This window comes from Bubalus kerabau, chromosome 6 (genome assembly GCF_029407905.1).
Source record: "Bubalus kerabau isolate K-KA32 ecotype Philippines breed swamp buffalo chromosome 6, PCC_UOA_SB_1v2, whole genome shotgun sequence".
NCBI classification, from domain to species: Eukaryota; Metazoa; Chordata; class Mammalia; order Artiodactyla; family Bovidae; genus Bubalus; species Bubalus kerabau.
Window position 1 is genome coordinate 104,482,806 of NC_073629.1, and position 26,016 is coordinate 104,508,821.

Sequence of the window (26,016 nt, forward strand, 5' to 3'; positions counted from 1 at the left end):
AGTTTCCAAATATTGAACACCTACTGCGAGTTCAAAAGCATACTTGGTGCTATATGTGACTAACGCGAAGGAAGCAATAGCAAATAATACGATGTCTGAATGTAATTAAACGTGAAATTACAGGGCAGATACTTTAGAGAAAAACTCAGTAAAGACTGACGTAGAAGTAAATTCCAAAGTTCACAAGTCGCCCAACTACTCTTCTAAGTGCTCCACCTGTTGATAGCAAGGACCATAACCTGAGCAGCTGCTTAACAATCAGAAGGGCCTTTAGAGTTTCATCTCCTTTGTTTTCAAGAGAAGGAAACCAAGGCGAGGCACAGAAGAGGCCCCGGCAGAGAGATGGGTCTAGAACCCGGGACATGTGGCGTTCTGGAAGAAGAGGTGTCCTGAAGGTCCAAGGTGCCTTTGCTGGGGCCGTAGAAGCCGCGGTAACCGGTGTCCCGGAGAGGCTAAGGTACCTGTTGCTACGGTGAGGTGAAGGGAGCTTGGGGGAAAGTCGCAAGGCGCCCTTCCCCCGGGACACAGGGCCCCGGAGTCCCTGGGGAGGGTTCAAGGCGGAGGTTCCTCTTGTCCTCAACTAAAGGGCCGCCCCAACTGCCTTCACTTCCTGGCCGCCACTCTGAGGGACAGAGAACCCGCTACTCCCCGCCTCAACAAGTCGCTCGGAGCTGTCTGCGGCTGCCTGACACCCGCTTCACGGAAGCCGGGGCCCCCTCGGAGTCCTAGGGTACTATTTGCCCCAGCGGAAGGATCTCGCGCGCATATTCGCAGCAGTGACCGCAGAGGGGCAGTGACGCCGCCGACGCCGTGCCGGTGGCGCAGCGACGTCGCGGGAGGCGGGGGCGGGGGAGCTGGTCGGGAAGTAGTTCCGGGTGCGCGGCCCCGGATGTTGGCTGCTCCCGCTGCCGCCGCCGCTCTCGGCGCTGCTCCGGGCCTCAGCGGCTCGCACCAGGCGCCGTTGGGACGTTTCCCGGGGGGCGGAGACGCACACAGCGGCCGGGGGCTCGGCCGGGCCGTCCCGGCCTGCGCAGCCTGAGGTGAGCGCCCGCCGCCGGGGCGGTCGGGCCGGGGCGGCGAGCGAGGAGGCGGGGCCGGGGCATCTCCCGGGACGGAGGCAGGGGCTGCCCTCCGCGAGACGCCCTCTCCGTTCTCTCAGCTGCGGCCGCGTCGCGGGGCGGGCGGCGGGCGGGGCAGGGGGCCTGGGCCCAGGCTGAGGCCCGGCGAGCGGCTAGGGCTGGGTTCCTCCCTCCCCCGCGGCGCTTCTCAGCTGCTGCTGCCCCTCAGCAGGGAAGCGGCGGCTCCGCGCCTCCCGCCCCTCCCCCAGGCGGGGCCCGAGGGAGCTAGACGGGATTCCCGGGGGCGTCGAGTCCGAGGACAGTGGCCTCCGTCTTCTCTCCGTGACCTGCCCCTGGCCTGGGCTAGCCCCCCTTCCCCGGCGCGATGCAGCTTCTTCCCTTCAAGCTCCGGGGTGCTTTTTGGCCGGCGAGGCGGCCAGCATCTCGCGCGTCGGGGGGGTGCCCTTCGGGGTGGGGAGGCCCGTGCGGGGGGCCTGTGTTCCCACCCATCCTGTCGCCGTGTCCTCTGTCGGCATTGGGCAGAGGCAGCAGTTCCATGCGGACGTGTTGCTGTCCTGTGTGTGTTGCATCCTGCCCACGTGGTAGGGTGTCTCCCCCTCACCCCCCCCCCCCAATCCCCCTCCAGTTTGCAGCTGGTGAGGAGGGAGGTTAAAGCGGGCTGGTTTTTTCCTCTGTGATTTCCTCCGGGTGGCGTGGAAGGTGTTAGGGTCAATTTGCTGTGCCGAGGCCGACGGTTGGTCAGCTGGAAGAAGCAAGACTTGTGCTCTCTGAGATTGAGACCAGTAAGGGACTTAGAGTCATTGACATTTTCCCCTCTTCCTTGAGCTGCTCGTCTTCTTTTCTCTACAGTTTAATCCTAAACAGAATAATAAGCCCTAGCTGCTGATGCATTGAGGTGTATAGTTTTCACTTCTCCGTTGTACTTTTTTGTGTATGGTTGGCTAAGGTTTTTCTTTTCTGTATTGTGCAATCCACGTCTGTTGCTGGTTGGATTCCTGAATGAGCTTAGTTGGATTGATCAGCGAGTTAGAGATTGATGGGGCATCTGCCTTGTCTTTTTCTGACATTTATTTTTTCTTTCTGTTTTGTTTGCCAGTGAAACAGGCGTGCGTGTCATGGATGTGTTACATGCATAGCTCTTTACTTGCAAGGCAGCATTAGATAAGTTTCAGTGAGTCACTCATTTCGTGGGTGCTTTTTTATTTCACTTTCCCTCTCTTTCTATTGAGTATCATTGTACTGTCTGGTTTTTTAAACATGTGTTTTGAGTAATTTTTTTCCTTAATATCTCTTCCAGGTTAAGGTTTCCATCTTCCTGTGTTTTGCTCTTTTATGACCACAGATTGCTCCCTTAACAGGGAACAGGCCACAGTAGCAGTGAGGGAAGCCTTTTATTTCTCCTAGGCTATAAACAGATATTTATAGAGGAGCAGTGAGCGCCTTTTCATTTTTATGTTTGGGTAGCATCTAGAGATTTGATTTAATTTTTAATTTTTTTTTTTTTTTTTTTTAGGTTTCTGTTTGCTTTTTGTGTTTCTTGAAGTTAAGGTGAATTGTGTTTTTGGTTTTGTGTTGCTGAAGATATGAGGGCTTCCTCATGCTTTTATTAGCTATGTTTTTGGATGAGGTCGGGTGATTTCGATGATTCTCTCTTTTTTTTTTAATCTGGTACAATTGTTAGTATAGTCTCCTTCTGTGTATGTAAAATAAAAATACTTAAAGACAGATTCTATCTGCCATCACTGTGCTAAGTATGGGTGGGGCAGTGGAAGATAAAGAGAGTTGTTCTGATACATTCTGCGGCATATTTATTAAGTCAGTATTTGTGTACTTCTGCAAAGTACTGTGCTGTGTGTGAAGTAGTCTATGTGCTATGTATGAAGAGACACAGGAAATAAAATATGTGGTCTCCTCTCACTTTTGTTAGGGAAAGAACATATAACATGCATCATTCAGAATTCCATACAACATCAAGCTCCTGGTTGGGATAACAGTGCAGCCAAAATCAAAGGTATAAAGTGAGATTTGGAGAAATTGAAATTTTCAAAAGGCAAGAGATGTATTCCAGGAGAGTGAAGGGGTATTTACCAAGACATACACTGACAGTGCATCAGTACAGAAGATACCGAGCAACTTGATTGGCATAGAGCATCTTATTGGTGAAATATAATAATAAATGAGTTTAGGCTTGGTAGAGTAGGTATTGATGGAGGACCTTATTAAGGATATATAGTTTAATTTGATGGGGTACCACCGTGGGTTCGAAAGATTGGGAGTAAGATGAAGCATATTATTCCTGAGGAAGATTTTCATAATTAGTTGAGCATTCTGGAGTAGGGAGACTGACTAGAAGGCTCTTGAAGAATTTTAGGAATAAGCTGATGAGGGTCTGAGATAAAATGGTGATGTTTGGAATAAAACAGTAACTAGCATTTATAGAGTACTGTATGCCGGGTACAGTGTTTTAAACTATATACATGTATTTAACTCCTAAAATCTTTATAATAAGGTGTTGTTATCACTGAAGAAACTGAGTTACAGAAAGGTTAAGTAATTTGCCCTAAATCCCATAGAGAGTAGGCAGCAGAGTCAGAATTTGAATCCAGGCAGTTCTACCTTTGAGCTTATGCATTCAGTCTTTAAATTATATTGTCCTGTGAAAGAATGTATGGAATATATGAGGATGTATATTGGAGTAAAAACTAATTTGAACTTAGTGATATCTGGATGTGTGCCAAGGGAAGAGGGCAAATTAAACATTAAAAGATTAAAGGCTAGAATTTTGGGAGAATGGCTGATAATGATGAGGAAATTAGGAAAGTGTCACTATAAAGATAAATGAGCCAGGGTGGGTAATGGTCAACACTTAGATTGTATACAATCAATTTTTCAATAAAAGATTAGCCTCCTGTAACTCCTGATGGTCTTTTCTGCTTTCTGGTTTGACTCTGGAAGTGTAGGCTAGTTTAGTATTAGTCTAAGCAAAACAATTAGAAAAACAGATCTGCTCAAAAGAAAAAATGTATAGGAATTATTTTGGTTGAGCCATATCACTGCTTTCCAGCCTTAGCAAAGATAATCAAGATTTGAATAGAGTAATCCTGTAGGGTATCACTGTAAGATGGTATGAAATGTAGATTGTATATTGAGCAGGGTTGTATTTGGTAGTAAAAAACAAACAAACATGAGTAGATGAGTGTTGGAAGGTTAGTAGTATGATGGCGAAAGAGCTTTGAGGTTTGGAACTGTGGGTGACATTATAGGCTAATAGATAAAGCATTTCTGAGAAGAACCAGGAAGTACATCAGTGCCACAGAAGCCAAGGATAGGAAGGGTAATATGGTAGACAGTATCAAATGCAGTCTTAAAGTTCAGAAACAATGATCATTATGAAAAGACTATTGAACTGGGACCAGGAGGTGATTTGTAACCTGTGAATTTTGAAAGGAAGGATAAGAGATTCCAGATTTGTTTTCTATAGAAGGCGTTGTAGAGATGTTATGGTCTGGTGTGGTAATTCTTAGTATTTTCTCCTAATGTTTCCTTCAGTCTCATTCTTGTCCACATGTCAGAGCTGCTCAAATATTAGAAAACTCACTTTTTTTCATTAAAAAAGAAGCAACCGTGTGTTCTAAAGCCAGTGATTTTATACTTTAAAGTTTCTCTCAAACTTATTTTTTTTTTTTAAAACAGTTTTATTGACATAATTCACATACTATACAGTTCACCCATTTGAAGTGTACAGTTCAGTGGCTTTTATTGTATTCACCAAATTGTGCAGCCGTCATCACAGACATCATCTCAAAAGAGAAAGTCTGTGTCCATTGGCTGTCACTGTCCATTTCCCCTTCATTCCCCAGTCCTAAGCAAGTGCTAGTGTACTTAACATTTCTGTAGATGTGTCTTTTCTGAACATTCTGTATAAATGGAATCATACGACTCATGGTCTTTTGTGTCTGACTTTTTTCACTTAGCATAGTGTTTCAAGGGTTATCCATTTTTGTATTGTGTCAATATCTCATTCCTTTTTATTGTTGAATATTCTGTTGTATGGGGCTTCCCAGGTGGTGCAATGGTAAAGAATTCACCTGCCAGTGCAGGTGATATGGGTTCAATCTCTGGGTCAGGAAGATCCCCTGGAGGAGGAAAAGTAACCCAATCCAGGATTCTTGCCTGTAAATCCCATGGACAGAGGAGCCTGGGGGGCTGCAGTCCATGGGCTTGCAAAGAGTTGGGCACGACTAAGCACCAGCACGATTCCATCTTCTGGCTCTACTGCCTTTTTGTTTCTCTACTCTTCAGTTGATGGACATTTGAGTTTCTTACTCTTTTATCATTGCAGTCCTCACCCTGTCAAATACATCCTTCTTACGGCTTTCTTTTAGATTGTAACCTCTGCTATGCATTTGGCTAGGCATCGGGGATATGAAGATAAGTATCACATGGCTCGTGAACATTCATATAGTGTGTTTTTGGCTTACATATGTTTTCTCATGTGTTATCTGTGTATCAGGCAACAGCCCTGTGAGGTAGGCAAAGTGTTTTTTAAGGTGAGCAATTTGAAGTTTAGATTAGGTGACTTGCCCAAGATGAAGTCAGTGATGGAGCATTAGATCATCTTAGTGCATGTCTGTTGCTATTTCCACTTCTTTATGCTGCTCTTCTAACTTAAAGGAGCCTCATGTGAATTACGGGAGAATTAGAGAGATTGGAAAATCCCATTGCTTAGGGAATGAGTCGGAGAAGGCAATGGCACCCCACTCCAGTACTCTTGCCTGGAAAATCCCATGGACGGAGGAGCCTGGTGGGCTGCAGTCCATGGGGTCGCTGAGGGTCGGACATGACTGAGCGACTTCACTTTCACTTTTCACTTTCATGCATTGGAGAAGGAAATGGCAACCCACTCCAGTGTTCTTGCCTGGAGAACCCCAGGGACGGGGAAGCCTGGTAGGCTGCCGTCTATGGGGTCGCACAGAGTCGGACATGACTGAAGTGACTTAGCAGCAGCAGCAGGGAATGAGTAACTTTTAATATTAAACTTCAGGATTTAAAATGAGATTTTTCTTACTGCATTTTGTCATTTGTTTGTGATTTAGATAAGTCATTTCATATTTCTATCTTTCTTTCAGAACTTTACTGGGAATTAATATGATGATGATGATAGAGGTAGTGATAATAGCTAACATATTCTGAGGCTTTAGTATGGGCTCCAAAGTGTTCTGACTATATTTATTATTCATATATTCCTCACAACAACTCTGGAAGGTAGATCTTACTATTACCAAAATTTTACAGATGATATAGGTACAGAGGTTAGGTAAATTGGCTAAGGATATGTAGCTGGGAATGGAAACAGCCAGGATTTGAACCCCTGCAGTCTGTTTTCAGTACTCATTGACTCTTAATCACTGCAGTGTACTGTTACTGTGTTATGAATTAACAGAGGGTAATGTTTCAAATAAGGATATGACCAGAATATGAAGATGTGATTTTGAGTGTGGTTGGGGAAATAAACAGCAAAGTTGACGTTTTAGCCACATTTCTTTTAAATATCGGTCTTTAACACTTCAGTGTACAGAGATACGTGTTGTTAGGCATCCAGGTACCTTTTTTCCTGTTTATCCCTGCTAATAGCCTCTCAAATCAGAAATTGTGTTTTCAGTGTTCTTCACTGTCAGCTTTGTTAGTCACTTAGCTTTCCACATTGCCACTATTCAGAAACCTTGGCTTAGGACAGCTGAAGCTTACTATAACTACTCTCCTCAGCCTTCCTTTAGCTATAAATCTTTTTCATTTTGAACAGTTAGCCTTTCAGTCCTTAATGGAGGTACTCTTTGCCTCCTCCACCCCAAAACTCAGAAAACACCACGGAGGCATTTTATAGTAACTGTCAAAAATTTTGACCATCTTAATTGGCATAAATGGATTTTAGTGCACAAATAACAAGAACCAAAGCTTAATATTTTGGTTAAAGAGATTGACTAATACTGAAATTGGAAAAGGCATCTCCTATACAGGATTTTGGATTTAATAGAATTTGTTATAACCAGATCAGCAAAGCATTACTACTGTGGGCCATCTGCTGGGATATGGAAATAGCTTTGTTATTTGGAACCACATGTATTTATAACAATGGAATTCTACTTATTTTAAGTAATCTTTTTAGTTAGGTACCTTTGGCTGCTGTTTTACTTGGCATGTCAGCTGATAACCTGAGAATGCAGTGTTTTTCAAAGTGATTATTTTCTATAGAATTGAGACAAAAGAACTGAGATGGAGAGCAAATGAGACTCATATATGGTGTCTAGTACTGTAACAAGAGAAAATATAGGGTAGATATGAATTTGATATAAGATAATTAGGGCCATATTCAGTAAGAACTCTGGCACTGTCAAGGTTAGTTTCTGATAATTATGAAACTGCTCTGGTTGCTCTCAGAATTTTACTGTAATCTAAGTGACTTCATTTTGGTATAATCAGACCTACATTAACATTGTCCTAGTCTGACTTTCTCAGGTAAAGAAGTCTGTTATGGGATGCAGTAAGAGATACTATTGCTTAGAACATAGTCCTAGAAAACTCTTTTGAATTGAATGCTAATAATTTTGGAGATGGAGAAAGTCCTTGGGTGGAAGTTTTTAGAGAGAGTCTGTAGAAATCTGGTATATTGACTGTCTTTGTTTGGGCTGCTGTAACAGAATGCCACAGACTAGGTAACTTATAAACAGCAGAAATTGATTGCTCACTCTTCTGGAAACTGAAAAGTCTAAGACCAAGTGCCTTCTGGTGAGGGTCTCCTTCCTGGGTCATAACTGATGCTTTCATGCTGTGTGGAAAGGGTAAGGGATCCCTCCTGGAGCCTCTCTTATGAGAGGCTAATCCTATTTATGGAGGCTCTGCCTTCATGACTAGCCACCTCCCAAAGACCCCACCTCCTAATATCATGTTTAGGGGTTAGGATTTCAACACAGAAATTTTGTGGGGGACACAAATATTTAAGCTATAGCATTGGCTATTTTTTCATTATTTTCAAATAATATGTATGTCATGGATTCTTTTGAAGAGTTGACTGATGATCCTAGGATGACTGTGTGTCTGAAGGAGACTTTAGCCAGTAAACTGAGTTTTAGTTGATGTTTTTACCTGGAGTACAAAGCTGAAACCTGTAAATGAATTCTACTAAACAGAGTCCCGCCCAGAGGTGTATAGTGGTGTCAAGGATATAAGATTGATGTTCTGATTGATTGGTAAAATGTGGTGCCAATGTGACCTTATTAAAGATTTCAGAAGTTGGAATTGGCTTTTTCCTAAGGCTGAGACCTGGCCTTACTGTGGAACATAGATTTGTGAGAGAATGGATGAGCGGAGGAAGACTGCTAGAACTCCGTAATAACAATTTCAAATTCTGTTTGCTTATAGAGAGAGAGGATTGGGTGTGGGGTGCAGTGTGATCCTAGATTTTGGCTGGTGTGTATATGGGAACTAAAATGTTTCTGTGGCTTGGCTGTACAACTTTGGGAAATTACAGACAGGGCAGTCAAGTATGTTGCAGTCATGAGCAGGTTGACTTTTCTGAATGAAGATGGAGCAGACTGTCATGGCAGGAAAACAGTATATGTCATCGGCTTTTGCTAGTGTGATTGGGGCTGTGAATTTGTGACATGCTTTACCTGTCTACCCTGTGTAAGGAGCTGTTGATGGTATTGTCTCATATGTACATAGATAGGAATCACTGTCAGAATGGCATCTGTGTGCATCAGGGCAAGTCATGTTTTCTGTTTATTATAGGGCCTGTGTGTATTGGAAAGATATCCACCTTAATTTGAATAATACTTTATGAAAAGATTTTTCTCTGATCTGTTAGATTTTGGAGCCTCACTCAGTCCTGTGATGTAGGTAAGGCAACTAATACTTCTTTTGACAAATGGAGAAAATGAGACACAGGCTGAGACTGACATAGTGTTACTCAGTTATATAGAGCAGAGACAGTAGCCTGGATCCTGCATTCTGTTTCTAGTCTTGTACTCTGTAGTAGAAAGCTGACAGGATTTTTATGAAGAACATACATGGATTTTTGAGGTAGAAATCGAAGTTTAAGAACATCAAAGGACCTGGGCTACTTGGAGTAGAACTTGTCTTAGGATGATGTCAGACTGAGGGACAAAAACTGTTGGGAGCAGTGTCTTCCTTTGTTAAATTTGGATCCTTTTCCAGTAGTTGGATGTACTTTTACTTCAGCTTGCATTTTTTGTGAATTCTGAAGGTAAGAAGGAGATGGAATCAGAAGGGAAACATCAAAGGATTACTAAATAGCAGATTTGGTCTTATTTTTATGAAAGTATACATCTGTAAAATTTAGAGACTGAGAAATTGTACCTGGAACATGATTCTACCAAGGATACTTGGGTTACTGCCATAGTGTGAATCTGTTTTCTCTTGTGCAGTGGGTAGGGAGAGTGACAGTATATAAAGAATTTTTAACTCCATAGAAAAAAAGACTGGGAAAGAAAGCATTTTTACATTGGGTAGTCTTTATTTTCCCCTTTGAACCTGTTTATATTTTCTAAGTTCTCGACCATGAGCAGATAATCATTTTTATAATCTTCTGTTTTCTAGTTTTTAACTAAAAACAACCTAATTTTTATGGTTCAAATGAGAATTTGAAAAATGTGAAGCATGACACTTTTGAAGAATAATTTAAGCACTTGGTGGTATTATAAAAGTATTTTGCTTTTTGGTCAGTTATGTTAATAAATCAGTTTTATAAATTATTTGATTATACTCTTATAGGTCAAGTTGTGGGTGTATTAAATGTTTTAGGTTTTTCTTTGCATTAGAAATTTGTCATTTAAGCTTTGCTGATCAATAAATTAATTTTAGTCCCCCAGAAGCAACCAAGAACTTGGATTTACATATAAATAAATGACATAAAAATAGCACTTTTATAGTGAAAAACTAGATTTAAGAATCTACTTATTTTCTTTCATTTCCTTGGCAGATTTCTAGTAAGAAAAACAAAACTGTTAGTGATACTTTATAAAGTACTTGTTTTCATCCAGCAACATTGGACTCAGTTTTCCTCATTTGTTTGCTTATTTATTCAGCGTCTAGTATGTCCTGGGCACTGTTTAAAAGCTGGGGACACAAGTAACTGATAGGGTCCCTGCTGGCAAAGATGACCACTTTTGGTTTGGGAGAGACATCAGAGAGATATCCTAGGCATACAGAGACATCTATTTTTTTCTGTTTTCTAGTTTTTAACTAAAAAGGCAGCATGACTAGCTTATTTCTTTGAAGAACTTAATCCTTTTAGTGGTTTGGTTAGATGACTTTAAGAGAAGCTGATGGCTTCATAATTATTTTTTCTTACTGCAAAATACTGAAAATCATTGACCTAAAGAATTTGCTTATCTAAGGAGCTCTGCTTACAGAGGTGGATGACCTACCTGTTTGTATCTGTTCTGCTTTGGAAGCATAATTAAGAAACCTTGTGTTGACTCTTCCAGAATGGATACAGTGTCTTTTTTGTTGTTGTTCTTTTATTCTCTGTACTGGTGATCCTTGAGCAATAAGGGTTTGAGTTACACAGGTGCACTTGCACGTGAGTACTTTTCAGTAGTGACTGCTGCAGTACTGCAAGGCCCGTGGTTTGAGTTCAGAGATGCAGAGGCGCTGCACGTGTGGAGGGGCAGCTGCAAGTTATACTCAGGTTAAACCTCACATTATTTGGGGATCAGCTGTACTAATAAATGAAAGGATATTTCATATTTGAGCTTAATTTTAAGAATTTAATGTTGTATCAAAAGTTACCTTTTGTCTAATATACATATCCATATAGACATACATCTTGAGTTAATCTTTTATTCAGGCCAGTGAGATATCCCACTAAAATGCTTGATACAGTCATTCAGCTACTCTTAGAATACCTGTAGTCACTGTAGCTGAAAGGTAACTTGTTTGTTACTAGCTCTAATTGGGGCAAAATTTGCTTCTAACTTTATTTCTTTTTTCTTCTCCTTCTCTGTGCAACATTGGAGACCTAGTTTGCCTTCTTTAACAAGCTAACTCTTTAAATATTTGAATGTGATTATTCATTCAGCAAATATTTTTTCAGCACCTACTCATTCAAGACGTGGTTCCGGGCATTGTGAGAGATACAAAGGTAGTTAAGAGGCATAGTCTCTTCTCAAAGAACTGATGTAGAGAAAGAGTCAGTGTTTTGTTGAAAAGGGTGGTTTTGCTTATGACCTGGAAAGCTTCTTGGAAACAATAATGTTTGAAATAAGATAATGAGAGGGTAGTCTACTGTGAGCACATAATTAGAAATCTAGAGGTGAGGAGAAACAATGCAAGTTAGAGAAGTAGCAAGAAGGCTCAGCCTGGCTGTTTCACAAACTGTTCTCAAGGATATTGAAAACGTTCATTATTGTATTCTCAGTGCCTGGAGAAGTGTTGGCGGGTAAAAGGGGCTCAGTAAATATTTGTTGAATGAATGGTTACATTTGGGAAATACAGAATTTCTTGAGTCATAAAGCACTCTAGGATATAGAATACTTTGCTGAGTCCCTTAGAGAAGTATTTGACTCAAACTTTCTTGATTATGGAATGCCTGTTAACAATTTTTAAAACCCTCTGGAAAATATTATACTGGGGTCTCTATGTTAGAGCTGACATGGAAGACTGGAAAGTGTTTGTTTGTTTTCAAGCTAAACACACCCATTTTCTTCAGTCATTCTACATTTGACATTTGGCTTCTAAACTCCTTGCCAGTCTGATATCCCTCCCTGCAAACTTTCTAGCTCGTAAGTGTTCTTAAAATGTGGTACTCAGAACACAATACTCCAGTTGTGAACTAACCAGTGAAGAGTGAATGGGACTGCTACCTCCCTGATCTCAATACTGTTCTTCTAATGAACCCTAAGATTGTATTTTCTCTTCAGCAGCTGAGTCACTGTCTTGGCTCATACTCAGTCCTCATATTAATTTACAAGAAGTTCTTTGAGTCAATTCAGAGAGATTTCCTATTAGTAGAGCTAACAAATGAATGCCACCCCCCCTTTTTTTTTTTTCTGATTGAGTCTAGGCTGTTTTCTCAGAAGTACTAGTCATTCTTAAGCTTCCTGAAATGTGAGGAAAAAAAGAAAAGAGTTGATTGTACAGTGCTGCTGGAGTAACATTAAAGTCCAGCTGTACTGCTGAGTGCACTCAAAGCTAGATAAAATGTAATGAATCCCTCTATACCTATTACAGATTTGATAATTATTAAGCTGTTTGCCATATATGCCTCAACTGCCTTTTTTCCTTTTTTCTCTTTTGCTTGAGTATTTTAAAGAAAATTGTAGACGTTGTCTTTTCACCCCTACAAAGCTTAGTATGCATGTCTAAAAAATATAGATATTTTCTTACATAACCATGTGCTGCTATTGTAGCTAACAGAATTAGCCGTATTTCCTATTAGTGTTGTCCAGTGTCAGTTCATAGGAAAAATACCCTTGATTGTGTCTTTTTACAGTTTTTAATTGAATCAGGATTCAGACTAGGTCTACACATTACATTTAGTTGTTATTGTTTGTTGTCTCTCTTAACCTGAGTTCCCCCCTTTCTTTTTGGCATAATTTCATTCTGTCCACTTCTTTGGATTTGCACGTTTCTGTACCAAGTTCTGTTACTATTATTTTGGAAATAGCTGTAAGAGTTTTACTTCATTTATAGCAATTTAGTAAACGTTTTGGACTATTATGTACAAAATATGTGCTCAGGATTATGGCAGGTAGAATGGTTAATTTGACATGTCTCTGGCCTACTAGGAGGCCTGCAATCCAGTGGCAGAGACAGTACATACAGGAACAATAGGAAAGAGATTATTTGTCTTTACATGGAGCATGCCTTGATTATATAACCTCCCATTTATTTTCCTGGTAAATGCTGCTAGTGGACATTACTTCAGTCATGTCCTGATCAGAAACCCACAGTTGATTTTTGTCTCTTGATTCAAACTAAACTATACTGTTTCAGGCCTGGCAGTCAGTGCTCCACTAATTCTCACCTTTACCTAAAGTGAAACTCCTCAAAGCACAAATACCTTTTTTTTTTTTTTAAGACCAAGTGTATATTGTCATGTAGAATTTTTCATTTCTCAGGCAAGATTATAGATATTTTGAGAGCAAAAATCTTTGTATATTATTGGAAAGCTTTATAATTACTTTTGAAGAGTTCTGGCACATACGTTGGTGGGCCTGCTCTTACTGCCTGTTACCTTCCCGGAGAGAGCTTCTGCCAGTTAAAAGTAAATAATCCAATTCTGGATCTCTTACCCAGAAGCCTCCTTAAAATAAGCCCCATTCAGTAAGGGATCTGAGTCGCAGACGGCAGATACATGGTTTGCATGTTGTCACTTCCCGATCACCATTTCCACGGCGAACTACTAATTTCTTGTTTTTTTAAGACATGACCTTCTCAGTGTAGCACTTTAGGCAACTACTACCTATTGAACATAATTGGCAAGTGATAGGAAACCTTTCTGCTATCCCAGTCCTAAAGCAGTAGTTCCTGAGTTAAGCTGTGTAACCAGAATCACCAGATACTTGTAATTAATAGATTTCCTAGGTTTCACCCTAGACTCTTGAATCAGGATTTCCAGGAATAGGATAGAAACGATTCTTAAAAGTTGGCAGTGGTTTGTTGACTGGCTTTGGGGACCAGACAGACAATTCTTCTTTTGTTAAAAATTTGTAGCAGTGGAGACTGTAGCTTCCCGTCTTTCCCAGGTGGAGTACAGTGTCTCATTCCTCTAACAGTCATGATGTTCCGATGTATTCAGTTTACGTTTCGGGGGTATGGTGGATCTCTTGCTTTGAATTAGACCAGGCGAAGCACATGAATCAAATGCCTGAGATAAAGATATGGGATCCAGAGAGGTGGCATCTTGGTTTTCTAAATATAACTGAGCATAAATTTAAAGCCTCAAAACTGTTCAGTCCTCTGAGAGCTTATTCTTTCTCTGTTTAGTGAATACCTTTAGAAGTTTAAAATGAAAGAGTTCAACATTTTTGGAGTGAACAGGTCTTTAGAATTTTTTTCATATTTCTTGTATATTCTTTAAAGATTTAAACATATAATATGATTTAGTTTCATATACCTTTGTCAGATTTTTCATGAAAGTAAATCTACAAATTGGGGAAACATTCTTTATTAGACCACATGATTTGATTTTGGGACCGGAAATTGTGGATAAGTTATTGAGCAAAGTAGAGAGACTAAAGTTTCAAGATTATCCAGTGAGTTAATAACAGACCCAGAAATAGAATCCTGTGTTATTTGCTTGGGTTATGATTTGGTTTGAAGAGGGAGGCCTGTGATCTGTTTACATAAATTTAGGGATTTGGAAGAAGTTATAATTCTGTGATGTTTAGCCAAGAAGCTCCCCTCCCCCACATTTACCACCTGTTTTATTGACACTAATCCTACGCTATAGAGGGTAAAGAGACAGTTCATATTTACACTTCCTACTTCTAAAACAGTCTTGTAAAGCCAAAGCTGATTGTTGGTTTGCCTGCTTTTTTTCATCTTCTGTTGTTAGAGAATAACAACACCTTGCCCTAGTGTTTTTTTTTTTTTTTTTTGAGGAGAGGTGGTATAGCCTAAGTAGTTGTTTTATAGGTAATGTTAGAGTGGTTTCCTATAGCATTTTTTCAGGGTTTATACAGATGTATACCTAAGTGTGTCTTTGTTAAACATGTTTAATTAGTGTGTGGTTTGGAAATGGTGGAGACCACCAGAAAACGAACTTTCCTGAACCACTAATGGTTGAAGGGGTTATAGATTTCAAAGTAATTGCTTTAATAGTGTTGCTTTCTGATAAAGTCATTACTTTTACTCTCCCCTTTTCCATTTTGTGGAATAGGGTTGGGGGGGGAGTTTCCTATGGCACTAGTGAGGAAAGAAGCAGGAACTTACAGAACAAGACGGTTTTTGTGTGTGAATGTGTGCTTAAACTTGTGAGCAAGTTTAAGAAACTTAGGAAAAAACACAAAGGACCCCCCCCCCCAGCTTTATTGAGATAAAATTCACCTACCATACAATATACCTGTTTAAAGTGTAAAATTCAGTTTTTTCTAAACATTTTCGTAGGGTTGTGTATGTTTTCCTCTCCCTCTAAAACAAGCCCCACACTTATTAGCAGTAAGTCCACTTTACCTGCCTCCCTGTGCTTAGTCACTCAGTTGTGTTCAACTCATCCACCCCATGGACTGTAGCCCACCAGGCTCCTCTGTCCATGGGGATTCTCTAGGTAAGAATATTGAGTGGCTTGCCATGCCTTCCGCCAGGGGATCTACCCAGCCCAGGGATCGAACCTAGGTCTCCCTCATTGCAGGCGGATTCTTTACCATCTGCCTACCAAGGCCACCTGCCTCCCTAGCTCTGCTGCTGCTGCTGCTGCTGCTAAGTCGCTACTAACCCATAATCTAATTTGTCTGATTTGGACATCTGATATAAATGGAATCGTGTAATATATAGTCTAGTTACTGGCTTCTTTCACTTAGTATGTTTTCAAGGGTCATTTATGTCATAGCATGTACCATTCCTTTTTATTGGCAAACAGTATTCTGCTGTATGATTATAACATCTTATCCATTCATCAGTTATTGGGCACTTGGGTTGTTTCCACTATTTTACTGTTATTTAATGCTGCTATGAACATTTGTGTATAGATTTTTCTGTGGTGGTATGTTTTCATTTCATGGGTATATTCCCTGTAGAATGGCTGTGTCATATGGTTACTCTATGTTTAACTTTTTGACAAACTGCCAGGCTGTTTTCCCGAGTGGCTGCACTGTTTACATTTCCACTGCCAGTGTATGAGAGCTTCAGTTTCTTCAAATCTTTGCAACTTTTGTTATTGTCTGTTTTTTTTTGATTATCGCCATCCTAGCTGAAGTAATATCTGATTACTTAGTATCTGATTACCTAGATGAAGTAGTAGTGTGATTCTGATATGCATTTCCCTAATAACTAATTATTTTGAACATCTTTTCGTCTTATCGGACATTTTAATATATATTTTTTTAAGAAATACGTATTCAAGTCTCTGCCCATTTTTTCTTTTTTTACAGTCAAATGCTCTACCCCTTTGCTCTGTCTCCAAATCTTTGGGTGTTTTTAACTTGAGTTGTTTTTGTTGAGTTGTAAGGGTCCTTTATATATTCTGGATATCCAACTTGTTCTTCTAACTGTGAATTTGTCTTAAATTATTTGCTTCAGAGGCAGAGAGAATTAATGGGTACAAAGACTACATTAAAAAGATTTGGTGAATTTTCAGTTAGATCTTAGCTGTACTTCTTTTGGGTTTATTCTCTTTCCAATCTAGAGGAACTTGGTTTATTAATTCATTTGAGCAAATATGACTGCAGACTACATACTAGCATTTGGGGATATAACAGAGACTGAAACAGAAACTTAAATCTGTGTTCTAGTGGGACAGAAGCAGACAGTAAAACAAAAGTCATTATCAAATCGTATCAGATGATAAGAGCTATGAAGAATAAAACAGGGTAATGGGGATATAGTGTGATGGATGAGCTTTCTAATATGTTCTTCATGTTTCTTGATTTCTTAATCCGTTCCTCTCTGCTCTGTTTGACCTTATTGCACTTTGTTTATTTTCATTTTATGTAGTTTGTAGCTAATTTTTTATTTCACTCTTTCCTGGTTCTTAACACCCTTGCAGTCTAATTTTTGTTCCCACTAGTCTGCAAAGCCCACCCTCTATAGTATTAAATGATCTTCCGTTAAAAGCCTGTTTTGTGTTTTCAGTTTATGTCCATCTTAATCTGTGTGTAACACTTGCCTTTTTCCCCATTAAATCACTTGCTGCTATTTCCAGTACAGTTTTCTCAAGGGTGTTTTTTAAAACTTGTTCCTCTTCTCTAAATCTGAGTTCTCCAAGTTTAAGTTTTGGCCTTTCTTCTCCCTCTAACATTACCATGGTGAATTGATCATTCTCACATGATTTTGCTTTCTGAGAGCATGTGACTCTGAGTTCTCGCTTTTTAGCTATAGCTGCATCACTGCCTTTAGGTTCAACGAGTGGAGCTGTGATGAACAGCTGATTGCTACTCACTTAGCAAGATTCTTTTCCCTTTACTCCTTCCTCTGGCAGATTTTTCCTGTTTAGGATGATTAAGACACAGGTTATTTCCATGACTGCTTTAAAGATTACCTGTGAGTAATGGTATAGCAATTCACGATGTTCAGTCAAGGAATCTGACTCAACAGGGTTTTTCCTTCATGAATGCTAGTAAATTTTTATTTTCAAGTCTTATGAAAGATAGAGCTGAATTCAGAAGTTTATTTTTTTTTAAGGAATGCTCTCTTGACTTACAGTGCTCTAGAATTTATTTTCAACAGACTTTTAATTCTTTTATATGTCACGGTGGTGGCTTCATTAAAGCTCCTGTTACAGTAACTTGAGGCATGACTTTTCCCTTTTAACAATATACCCAAAATCACAGTTGTTTTGCAATCAAGGTCTTGGCTCAAGGTCATGAATGTTACAAGTTCTTTATAAATAAAAATACTTGCATTTCACCTCCTCCTCTCAAATAATATATTTTATACACCTGTTAGTTTGTTAAACATCTGCTTCCTAGATGTGAATAGTTTGTAACTCAGTTTAATGTACACTTGATGACTGCTTGTATTAAAAGAAATTCTGTATTCTTCTGTTAGTGATGGCATGTAATACAGTAGTGTCTATTGGAGCATGTGCATCAGTGCATGACTGATTTTTACTCCCCATACTCTGGTTATGTTATGCTACACAAAGTTTCTTGTTTGTTGATTTTCAAAGGATTTGCAGAAAATGCTAGTTGGTGCTGTTGGCAACAACTTAAACTGTATAAATTTTGGATGAAGTTGAATGAATTAATATAATTGTTCAACATAGTTGACTTCAGAAATGTGAGTTTGTGATTTGGAAGAGACTGATTTCACTATGAATCTTAGCCTTCTTCTATGAGCAGTCCATGTTTCTGGACATTTGCCTGGGTAGGGAGAATAATATTGGTGTATTTGTTCTTTCAACTAACCTGACTGGTGTTCAAGACACCATTGTAGGAGCAATAATCTTAAGTTAAAAGAGTGAAGAAAACTGAAATGAAGGCATCAAGGCTGCAGTAGATTAGAAAGATAAAGTTCACCATTTAAAAGTGTAAAATTTGGTGATGTTATACTAAAGGATTTTATTCACAAGGTTGTGCAACTCTCACCTCTATCTAACTGCAGAGCATTTTTATCAACCCTGAAAGAAACCAGTTAGCAGTCCCTCTCTATTCTCATCCCTCCTCCCATCCCCCCATCTACTGGCTAATCTACTTTCTGTCTCTAAGATTTGCCTGTTCTGGACATTTCATATGAATGGAGTCATGCAGTATGTGGTCTTTTGTATCTGACTTCTTTCTTAATGCTAAGATGTTCAAGGTTCATTCATGTTGTGTCATGTAACAGTGTATCATTCCTTTTTATGGCTGGATAATATTCCATAGTATATGGATACTGTGCAGATATGCCACGTTTGTGTACGTGTTCATTGGTTGATGGACATTTGGTTGCTTTGCACTTTTTGACCTTATAAATAATACTGCTATGAACATTTGTGTGCAGGTTTCTGTGTGAACATATGTTTTAAGTTCTCTTGGTGGAGAGTGTATATTATATGAGTGTATATTATATATTCACAAGAGCATTTTATATATATTCATGTATGTATATATTTGTGTGTATATATAATTTATATATATAATAATAGATATCTCTAAGGGTAGAATTGCTGGGTCATATGGTAACTTTTATAAGAATTTACCTTTGTTCTTTGTAAAGCTGATAATGTAGAATGTGGTTTAGGTTTAAGAGCCAAATGTGCTGGCTAACTTTCCACGTTCTCTTGTCCCTACCCACCCAATATAGACAGCTCACCTGATGACTAGATTAACTGTTGGAGTCAATAGGGCAGTCATACTCAGATAACTACCTTGCAGAATCCTGGATATAGAGTCCTGGAGTTAGCTCTACCCACTTGGTGAGGAATGGCCTGAGAGCCCAGGGGTGTTTAAAAGTCATTCCTCATAGAAATCAAGAGTTGAAGTGTTCACCTCTAACAAGGAAAAAGAAGGATGTTAGGCTAGAAACCTGAAAGCCATTCTTAGATAAAGGACCCTAAAGGTAGGAAATACTTTAAAGAAAGAGGATGAATTCAGCTTTGGACATAGTATATTTGGGATTTCTGGGAGAGAATGTTAGTTATGTGTAGAGATTAGGAGATTGATCCCTAATAGGGATGTGGATTTGAAATTCATCTACATGTAGGCATTTGAAATATAAGAATAGGTAAATCATTCATAAAATAAAAACAGTAGGGAAAAGTCTCATAATTCCTATATCTGAAGTCTGAGTTTATGAGTCTGCCACCTGATGTTTCAGCTGTATTTTACTCTTGAGTGGCTTGTTTCCTTCTGGTTTTGTGATTTTTGATTGTGAATTTATTTATCTTGGGACCTTATCCTTGAGAATTCTTCCAAGCCTAGATCTAAGGCAGATTGCCAGAGAGGATTTGCATTTGCATCTGTCAAGGTTGGGGGGCAGATAACACCATTCTAGGACCATTCTAAAATTCTGAGTATGAAGCTTTTTAAACCATAATCTAGGTGAGGGTCAGCTTCTGGTTGTATCTGAGAAGACAGTCTTGAACCGCTTTTAGCCCCCAGTCCCTCACCAACACTCAGTGCCAAGGTTAAGAAATTTTTGTTGAGATTCTCTTGGATAACATCTGGACTTTGCCTCTTGTACCTTGAGCCCTAACAAGCTTTGGAATTGCAAGCTGAAGTTCAGGGTTTGGCACAGTGCTCTGAAGATGAGTGAAAGCTGGTTTCAGTACTCTGCATACTTCTCTAGTTTCCCTCTTTCACTTAGTGTTTAGTCTTGATCATACTTTATTTTCTTTCAAGTTATTAATATATAAAGGTTTAAAATTATCCAGTGTTTGTTATTTTCACTGGGCATGTTGATCAAGCTATCTATGTTGTTGTTCTGGCAGAAGTAGAACGTCTCTTGACAATTATTGATGGATGCAGGGAGTGGAGTCAGCCTCTAAAATAAAAGTTATAAACTTGGGATAACCACCAATGTTTTGTTTGGCCCACATAGTGTTTAGAAAATAAAAATCAGGAGATTTCAAATAAAATTTTGGATATTTTGCTTTTCTTGAAAAATTAGATGTTCTTAACCGTATTTTTTGGGCTCCAAAATCACTGCAGATGGTGCCTGCAGCCATGAAATTAAAAGACGCTTACTCCTTTGGAAGGAAAGTTATGACCAACCTAGACAGCATATTAAAAAGTAGAGACAGTACTTTGCCAACAAAGGTCCGTCTAGTCAAGGCTATGGTTTTTCCAGTGGTCATATATGGATGTGAGAGTTGGACTATAAAGAAAGCTGACCGCCGAAGAATTGATGGTTTTGAACTGTGGTGTTGGAGAATACTCTTGAGAGTCCCTTGGACTGCAAGGAGATCCAACCAGTCCATCCTAAAGCAGATCAGTCCTGGGTGTTCATTGAAAGGACTGATGTTGAAGCTGAAACTCCAATATTTTGGCCACCTCATGAGAAGAGCTGACTCATTTGAAAAGACCCTGATGCTGGGAAAGATTGAGGGCAGGAGGAGAAGGGGACAACAGAGGATAAGATAGTTGTATGGCATCACCGACTCGATGGACGTGAGTTTGAGTGAACTCCGGGAGTTGGTGATGGACAGGGAGGCCTGGCGTGCTGCAGTTCATGGGGTTGCAAAGAGTCGGACACGACTGAGCAACTGAACCCGAACAGTACGGGGCTTACAGTCCTGCTCAGCAGCAGTTGGCTAGAACTGGAAAAGGAGCCGATCCTTTTAGAGTGAACCTGTTTTCTTTAGTTGCAAACAATTGTATGCATATTATACCCTCCCATTCCAGCTTCTCTCATTCATATTACTTGTAGACACTGAATGATCCTTCCGCTGGATAGTAGTGCTAATAGATAGTTTCACATTTGTTCAATGATTTAATTCTAATAACAAACCTGCAGTTTATCTCTTGATAAAGATCTAGGTGATACTATCCTCAAGCTACAGATGGAAAAAATGGCGGTTCTCTGCTGCTGCTGCTGCTAAGTCACTTCAGTCGTGTCCAACTCTGTGCGACCCCATAGACGGCAGCCCACCAGGCTCCCCCGTCCCTGGGATTCTCCAGGCAAGAACGCTGGAGTGGGTTGGCATTTCCTTCTCCAGTGCATGAAAGTGAAAAGTGAAAGTGAAGTCGCTCAGTTGTGTCTGACTCTTAGTGACCCCATAGACTGCAGCCTACCAGGCTCCTCCGTCCATGGGATTTTCCAGGCAAGAGTACTGGAGTGGGGTGCCATTGTCTTCTCCGGGAGGTTCTCTGAGGATATGTAATTCTTCAAGGTCTCAGTGTCATAGCTAGAATTTGAACAAAGCTTTTTCTGTTCAATGTTATTCTTAACTTTTTAATTAAGCAGTGGAACTGTTCTTCAAATCAAGTCTTAGTGAGGTCCATTCTGTGATACCAACAAAGATATCACTGCTTTGATTGAAGGGTAGATGAAGTGGGAGATGGGACTGTGAGGATGGGGACCTGCATGCTGCGCTCTTTGGTAGCTTTTAGGCACCTCTCTGGAATCCCTCAGTTCAGTTCAGTTCAGTTGCTCAGTCGTGTCCGAGTCTTTTCGACCCCATGAATTGCAGCACGCCAGGCCTCCCTGTCCATCATGAACTCCCAGAGTTTACCCAAACTCATGTCCATCGAGTCGGTGATGCCATCCAGCCATCTCGTCCTCTGTCGTCCCCTTCTCCGTCTGCCCCCAATCCCTCCCAGCATCAGGGTCTTTTCCAATGAGTCAGCTCTGCGTGAGGTGGCCAAAGTATTGGAGTTTCAGCTTTAGCATCAGTCCTTCCAGTGAACACCCAGGACTGATCTCCTTACCCTCTACTAAACCATTTGGACTCTTTATCTGTAACTAAGCTTAATTTGTTAAATTTTGTGAGTTTTTAGCTTCTTTGGGTATTACAGTTATAGTGTGCCTATTTTTCCTGTGCTTTTTGGTATGTCAGTCTTCCTTAATGTAGTTCATCATATTGCTCAACAGCATTTTTAGTTTATTTTGATTTATAGTTTAATTTATTTTGGAGCATCTGATAACTAACTCTTCTTTACTTTTCAGATTCTCTTTGTGGCCAGATGGGTTTGTATGGACAGGCTTGTCCATCTGTAACTTCATTAAGGTGAGTACTGTTTTTTTTTTTTATTTTATTAGAACATGTAACATTTTAAAAGTTATGCTGGTCAAGTCATATTAGAATCAGTTTCACTGTAAGGTTCACAGTAAAACACTGTAGTTTGTTTTGGGAAGTGCTGTTTTGTGAGATAGGGAGATACTTTTGCTTAATAAGACTAGATAATAATTGAAATTCCTTTCTAAAGGATGATATAAACAGGATACCTAAATTATCCTCATTTACAATAAATAAGTAAAATGTAAAAAAGTAGGAACTAAGTTGTATTCAACCCAGTGGTTTTGTATTTTTTTGAAGTTTCTAAATACTTTCTTCAAATTAAATCTTAAGTGAAATCCTGTGAATAAATAAAATAGGTAAATGCTGGGCTTAGACTTCCATGTTCTACCCCCATAGTTGCCCTTGAGGGATTACTGTAGTTCTCAGAGCACAGTCTGAAAACATAACGTAGATCTAACCTGTTTATTAAAATTTTTCAGACTGGAATGTGAAGTATTGATGGCAGCACCCACCAGCTGCGTGTGGTGTTGCAGCTAGCTACCATGTGTGGTTGCTGCCATTTCTTTGTTCAGCATATTGATCACCTAATATAGTGTCAGGAGCTGTCTGAATGCTGAGGCTGCAGTAGTGAACATAACGGATTAAAAATCCTGTAATCATTGGGTTTATAGTTTGATGAAGGCATAATTAAACAAAATAAGAAGTGTTAGACACTGATAGTGATAAGAGCTAAATGAAGAATAAGAGAAAGGGATTAGGAAATTCAGAGATAATGTGTTATTTTAGATAGGGTAGCCAGGGAAAGCTTTACCAAAAAAATGACATTTGAACGAAGACTTGAAAGAGTGATGGAACAAACCTTGGTTGGATAGTAGAGGATGAACATTCCGGGCATAGGGAACCCAAGAAGTGCTGGGGCAGGAGCCTTGCTTTGTATGTTGGAGGAACAGTGAGGTCATTATAGCTGGAACAGAGCAAGCGATAAAGAGAGTTGGAATTAACTAACTTTGGAGGGCAGGAGAGAGAGGAGGGGTGCAAAATTGTTAAGAGTCGTTAATGTGGAGCCATGGAATCTTCAGGCTTGAAAGAAGTTCTGGTGGTTTTAGAATGCCACAAAAGAAAAATAAAGTTGCCTTTTTTGTTTTCATATACTTGAATTTTTATCAGACTAGGGCTGATATCCTTTTTCCTCAGTGGGAAAGCTTTACCCTATGCTGTTTTGGCATTTCCCTAAGAATACATCTTCCAGCTTATAATGGAAATAGGTGGAGTGATGCGTTTCTACCTTGTTGGAGTCCATATGCCCCCATACCCCCACAACAGACACCTGTATAGTTTTGAAAAGAACTTAAAAAAAAAAAAAAGGACTGTTATCTTTAATCTCCAAAGCTGCTGTAGAACTAATTTCATTTAAGAGTGATTTCTGCATAATATGTTGGGAAGAATCATTTTTACCCTTTTTTTGAATATTTAAAACTTTAGATATGACCAAATCAGGTTATTTTTGTAGACTTTGATTTTCCACTGATCATAGATTTCCTTAAAGACACTCGTTTGTGGGTTATGTTAACCATGTATTAAAGTCATTTACTGAGATTTTATATCCCTCTGTTTGAATAGTTCTGTCTAGGTGAAGCTTATATATGACATTGGATTAGGAATAATAGATACCTAACTTTTTTTGCTTGATAGAATTATATTATTGGAAGGGATGATGAAAGAGAAAAGATACCATGAATTATTTTATAACTTGCTCACTGTGTTTAATTCTTGTGTGTAATACTCTATAATCAAATTTTTATGGATATAGCTATAAATTTAGCATTTAGTTAATAAACTGTGAAGCTCTGTGACATTTGAGCTGAGATACTTAGGATCCTTCTATCCTAATCTTTCATTTTTTTGTAATCTGTATGGTCCAGTCCATCTGTGAGGCAGAGAATTCACATTCTCAGATATATGGGTAGACCATTGTTTGTCATTGATTTTTCTAACTGAAAGCCAGCTTTGGTTTGATATAAGGAGGAGAAGAAAAGAATGACTATTTTTTTGGTGATGGGAAGAGAAACTGAATTACTTAAAACCGCAATCAATTTTTGTCTGCTTTTGCATAGTCATTCCCAAGCCAGAAATGGCCTCCAACTACACTATCCCAATAGAAGTAGAGTAAGAAGTCTTAAAGTAACTCAAACCCAGTGACAAACACTGCTTATTTGCCATAACTCTCTTTGTATATATACCTTTATGTCTTGTATATACCTTCATATGCTACCTATATATCTAGAAAGTGACTAACTTCAAGATAGGAAAGCATGTGAGTTGTTGGAGAAGAACCACCATATGGCTGGGAATGAGAAAATGGGTAAGCAGTGGTGGGGAGGGCTGTAGGCATAGATGAGAGTGGGAGTGGATTACTTATGTGAAGTAAAGATAGGGGGTGGAATGAAATCATGTGACAACTAAAAAATTTGTTAGGAGAAGGTGCTTAGTAAGTGAATTAAAACTCTTCCTCTGCCCTTTAAGGTAAACAAGTTAAATCTTGTTTTCTATAGATGATATTTGATCCTTGTTGAATTAGAGCTTGTTAGAATTATTTTAAAAATTACGCTTACTGTATTTTCATGATTAAAAAGTAATCATAAGTCAATTATTGTAGAAAATTTGGAAAAACAGAGATAGCCATTGTTGATAATGTCTTATCATGTAATTTTATTCCGGTGGATACTGTGTGTGTTAAAAAAAGGTGCCCCAAATTTTCTGTAAAAGAATGGTTGCAAAAGATGTTGTGTTATGATAGCTAAGTACACTCAATTTTAGTCAGATTGCTCTTAACTAACATTTTGTTCTTTACTTTATAGTGTAGGTAAATTGCAGTTTCACAGAAGTTACTATAATAATATCATACACTATTACAGTATAACGAGATTGTTTTCTTTTTATCAGGATTCTGTCAGGAGGCAGAAACCACACCAGTTACATGAATAGAGACGTTAATAGAGTCATTGAGTAGATTTGAAGTTGTTAACTAGATAACAGAATAGATACAAATAAAACTACTTAAATTATCATGGAGATAGATACTTCCAGAAGCAGCCATGAGCCCTAAGAGCTTGGGCACCAAAGGGGAAACCTAGAGACTTAGAGGAAGGGTCCTGTGGAAACAATTCAGATCTCCAAGGTGAAGGTACTACATGCTAATGCTTGTGTTGAGTTCAGAATAGAAATCCCATAGGTTTGAAACCCAGAAATCTGGGGAAAGGGTGCTGGCTGGTGCTGGGGTCTTTGAGTAGGGTATGATTAAACTAGTTTCATAAGTGTTAGAAAAACTGCTATGGGGAAGACTTTCTGTTGTAGGGGTGAAGAAACCTTTGCTGGGATAGTGCTCCTATGAAGCCCAAAGAAGAGATGGGAAAGCACAAGTATCTCTCTTTCTTCTCCAGGTTTGCAGTCCATTTTTAGTGTTTCCTCTTGGCAGACCCTTATAGGAAATCAGCTGGCAAAGCAGAAATGTGGTTTGCAGGCAGAGTTCCACTTGCAGCATCATTAAGGCAGGTGGGGAAGAAGCAATGCGGGTTTGAAACTGAGGGGCAGTAACTT

The 26,016-nt window shown here is 39.5% G+C and overlaps 1 protein-coding gene across 5 annotated transcripts in view; it reads left to right on the forward strand.

Annotated features, from left to right (window-relative positions):
- The first annotated feature begins 295 nt into the window (after positions 1-295).
- FOXJ3 (forkhead box J3) overlaps positions 296-26,016 on the forward strand; it is a 136,195-nt gene continuing 110,474 nt past the window's right edge. For 2 of the 5 annotated variants that reach the window (XM_055586197.1, XM_055586201.1), the window contains exons 1-2: positions 902-1,040; positions 22,347-22,407. In XM_055586197.1, the coding sequence (XP_055442172.1) occupies positions 22,364-22,407 (44 nt within the window). In that variant the 5' untranslated portion in view covers positions 902-1,040; positions 22,347-22,363. Of the gene's footprint in view, positions 458-901; positions 1,041-22,346; positions 22,408-26,016 lie in introns of those variants that run through there. The other 3 variants (XM_055586198.1, XM_055586200.1, XM_055586199.1) reach the window with 3 other exon arrangements.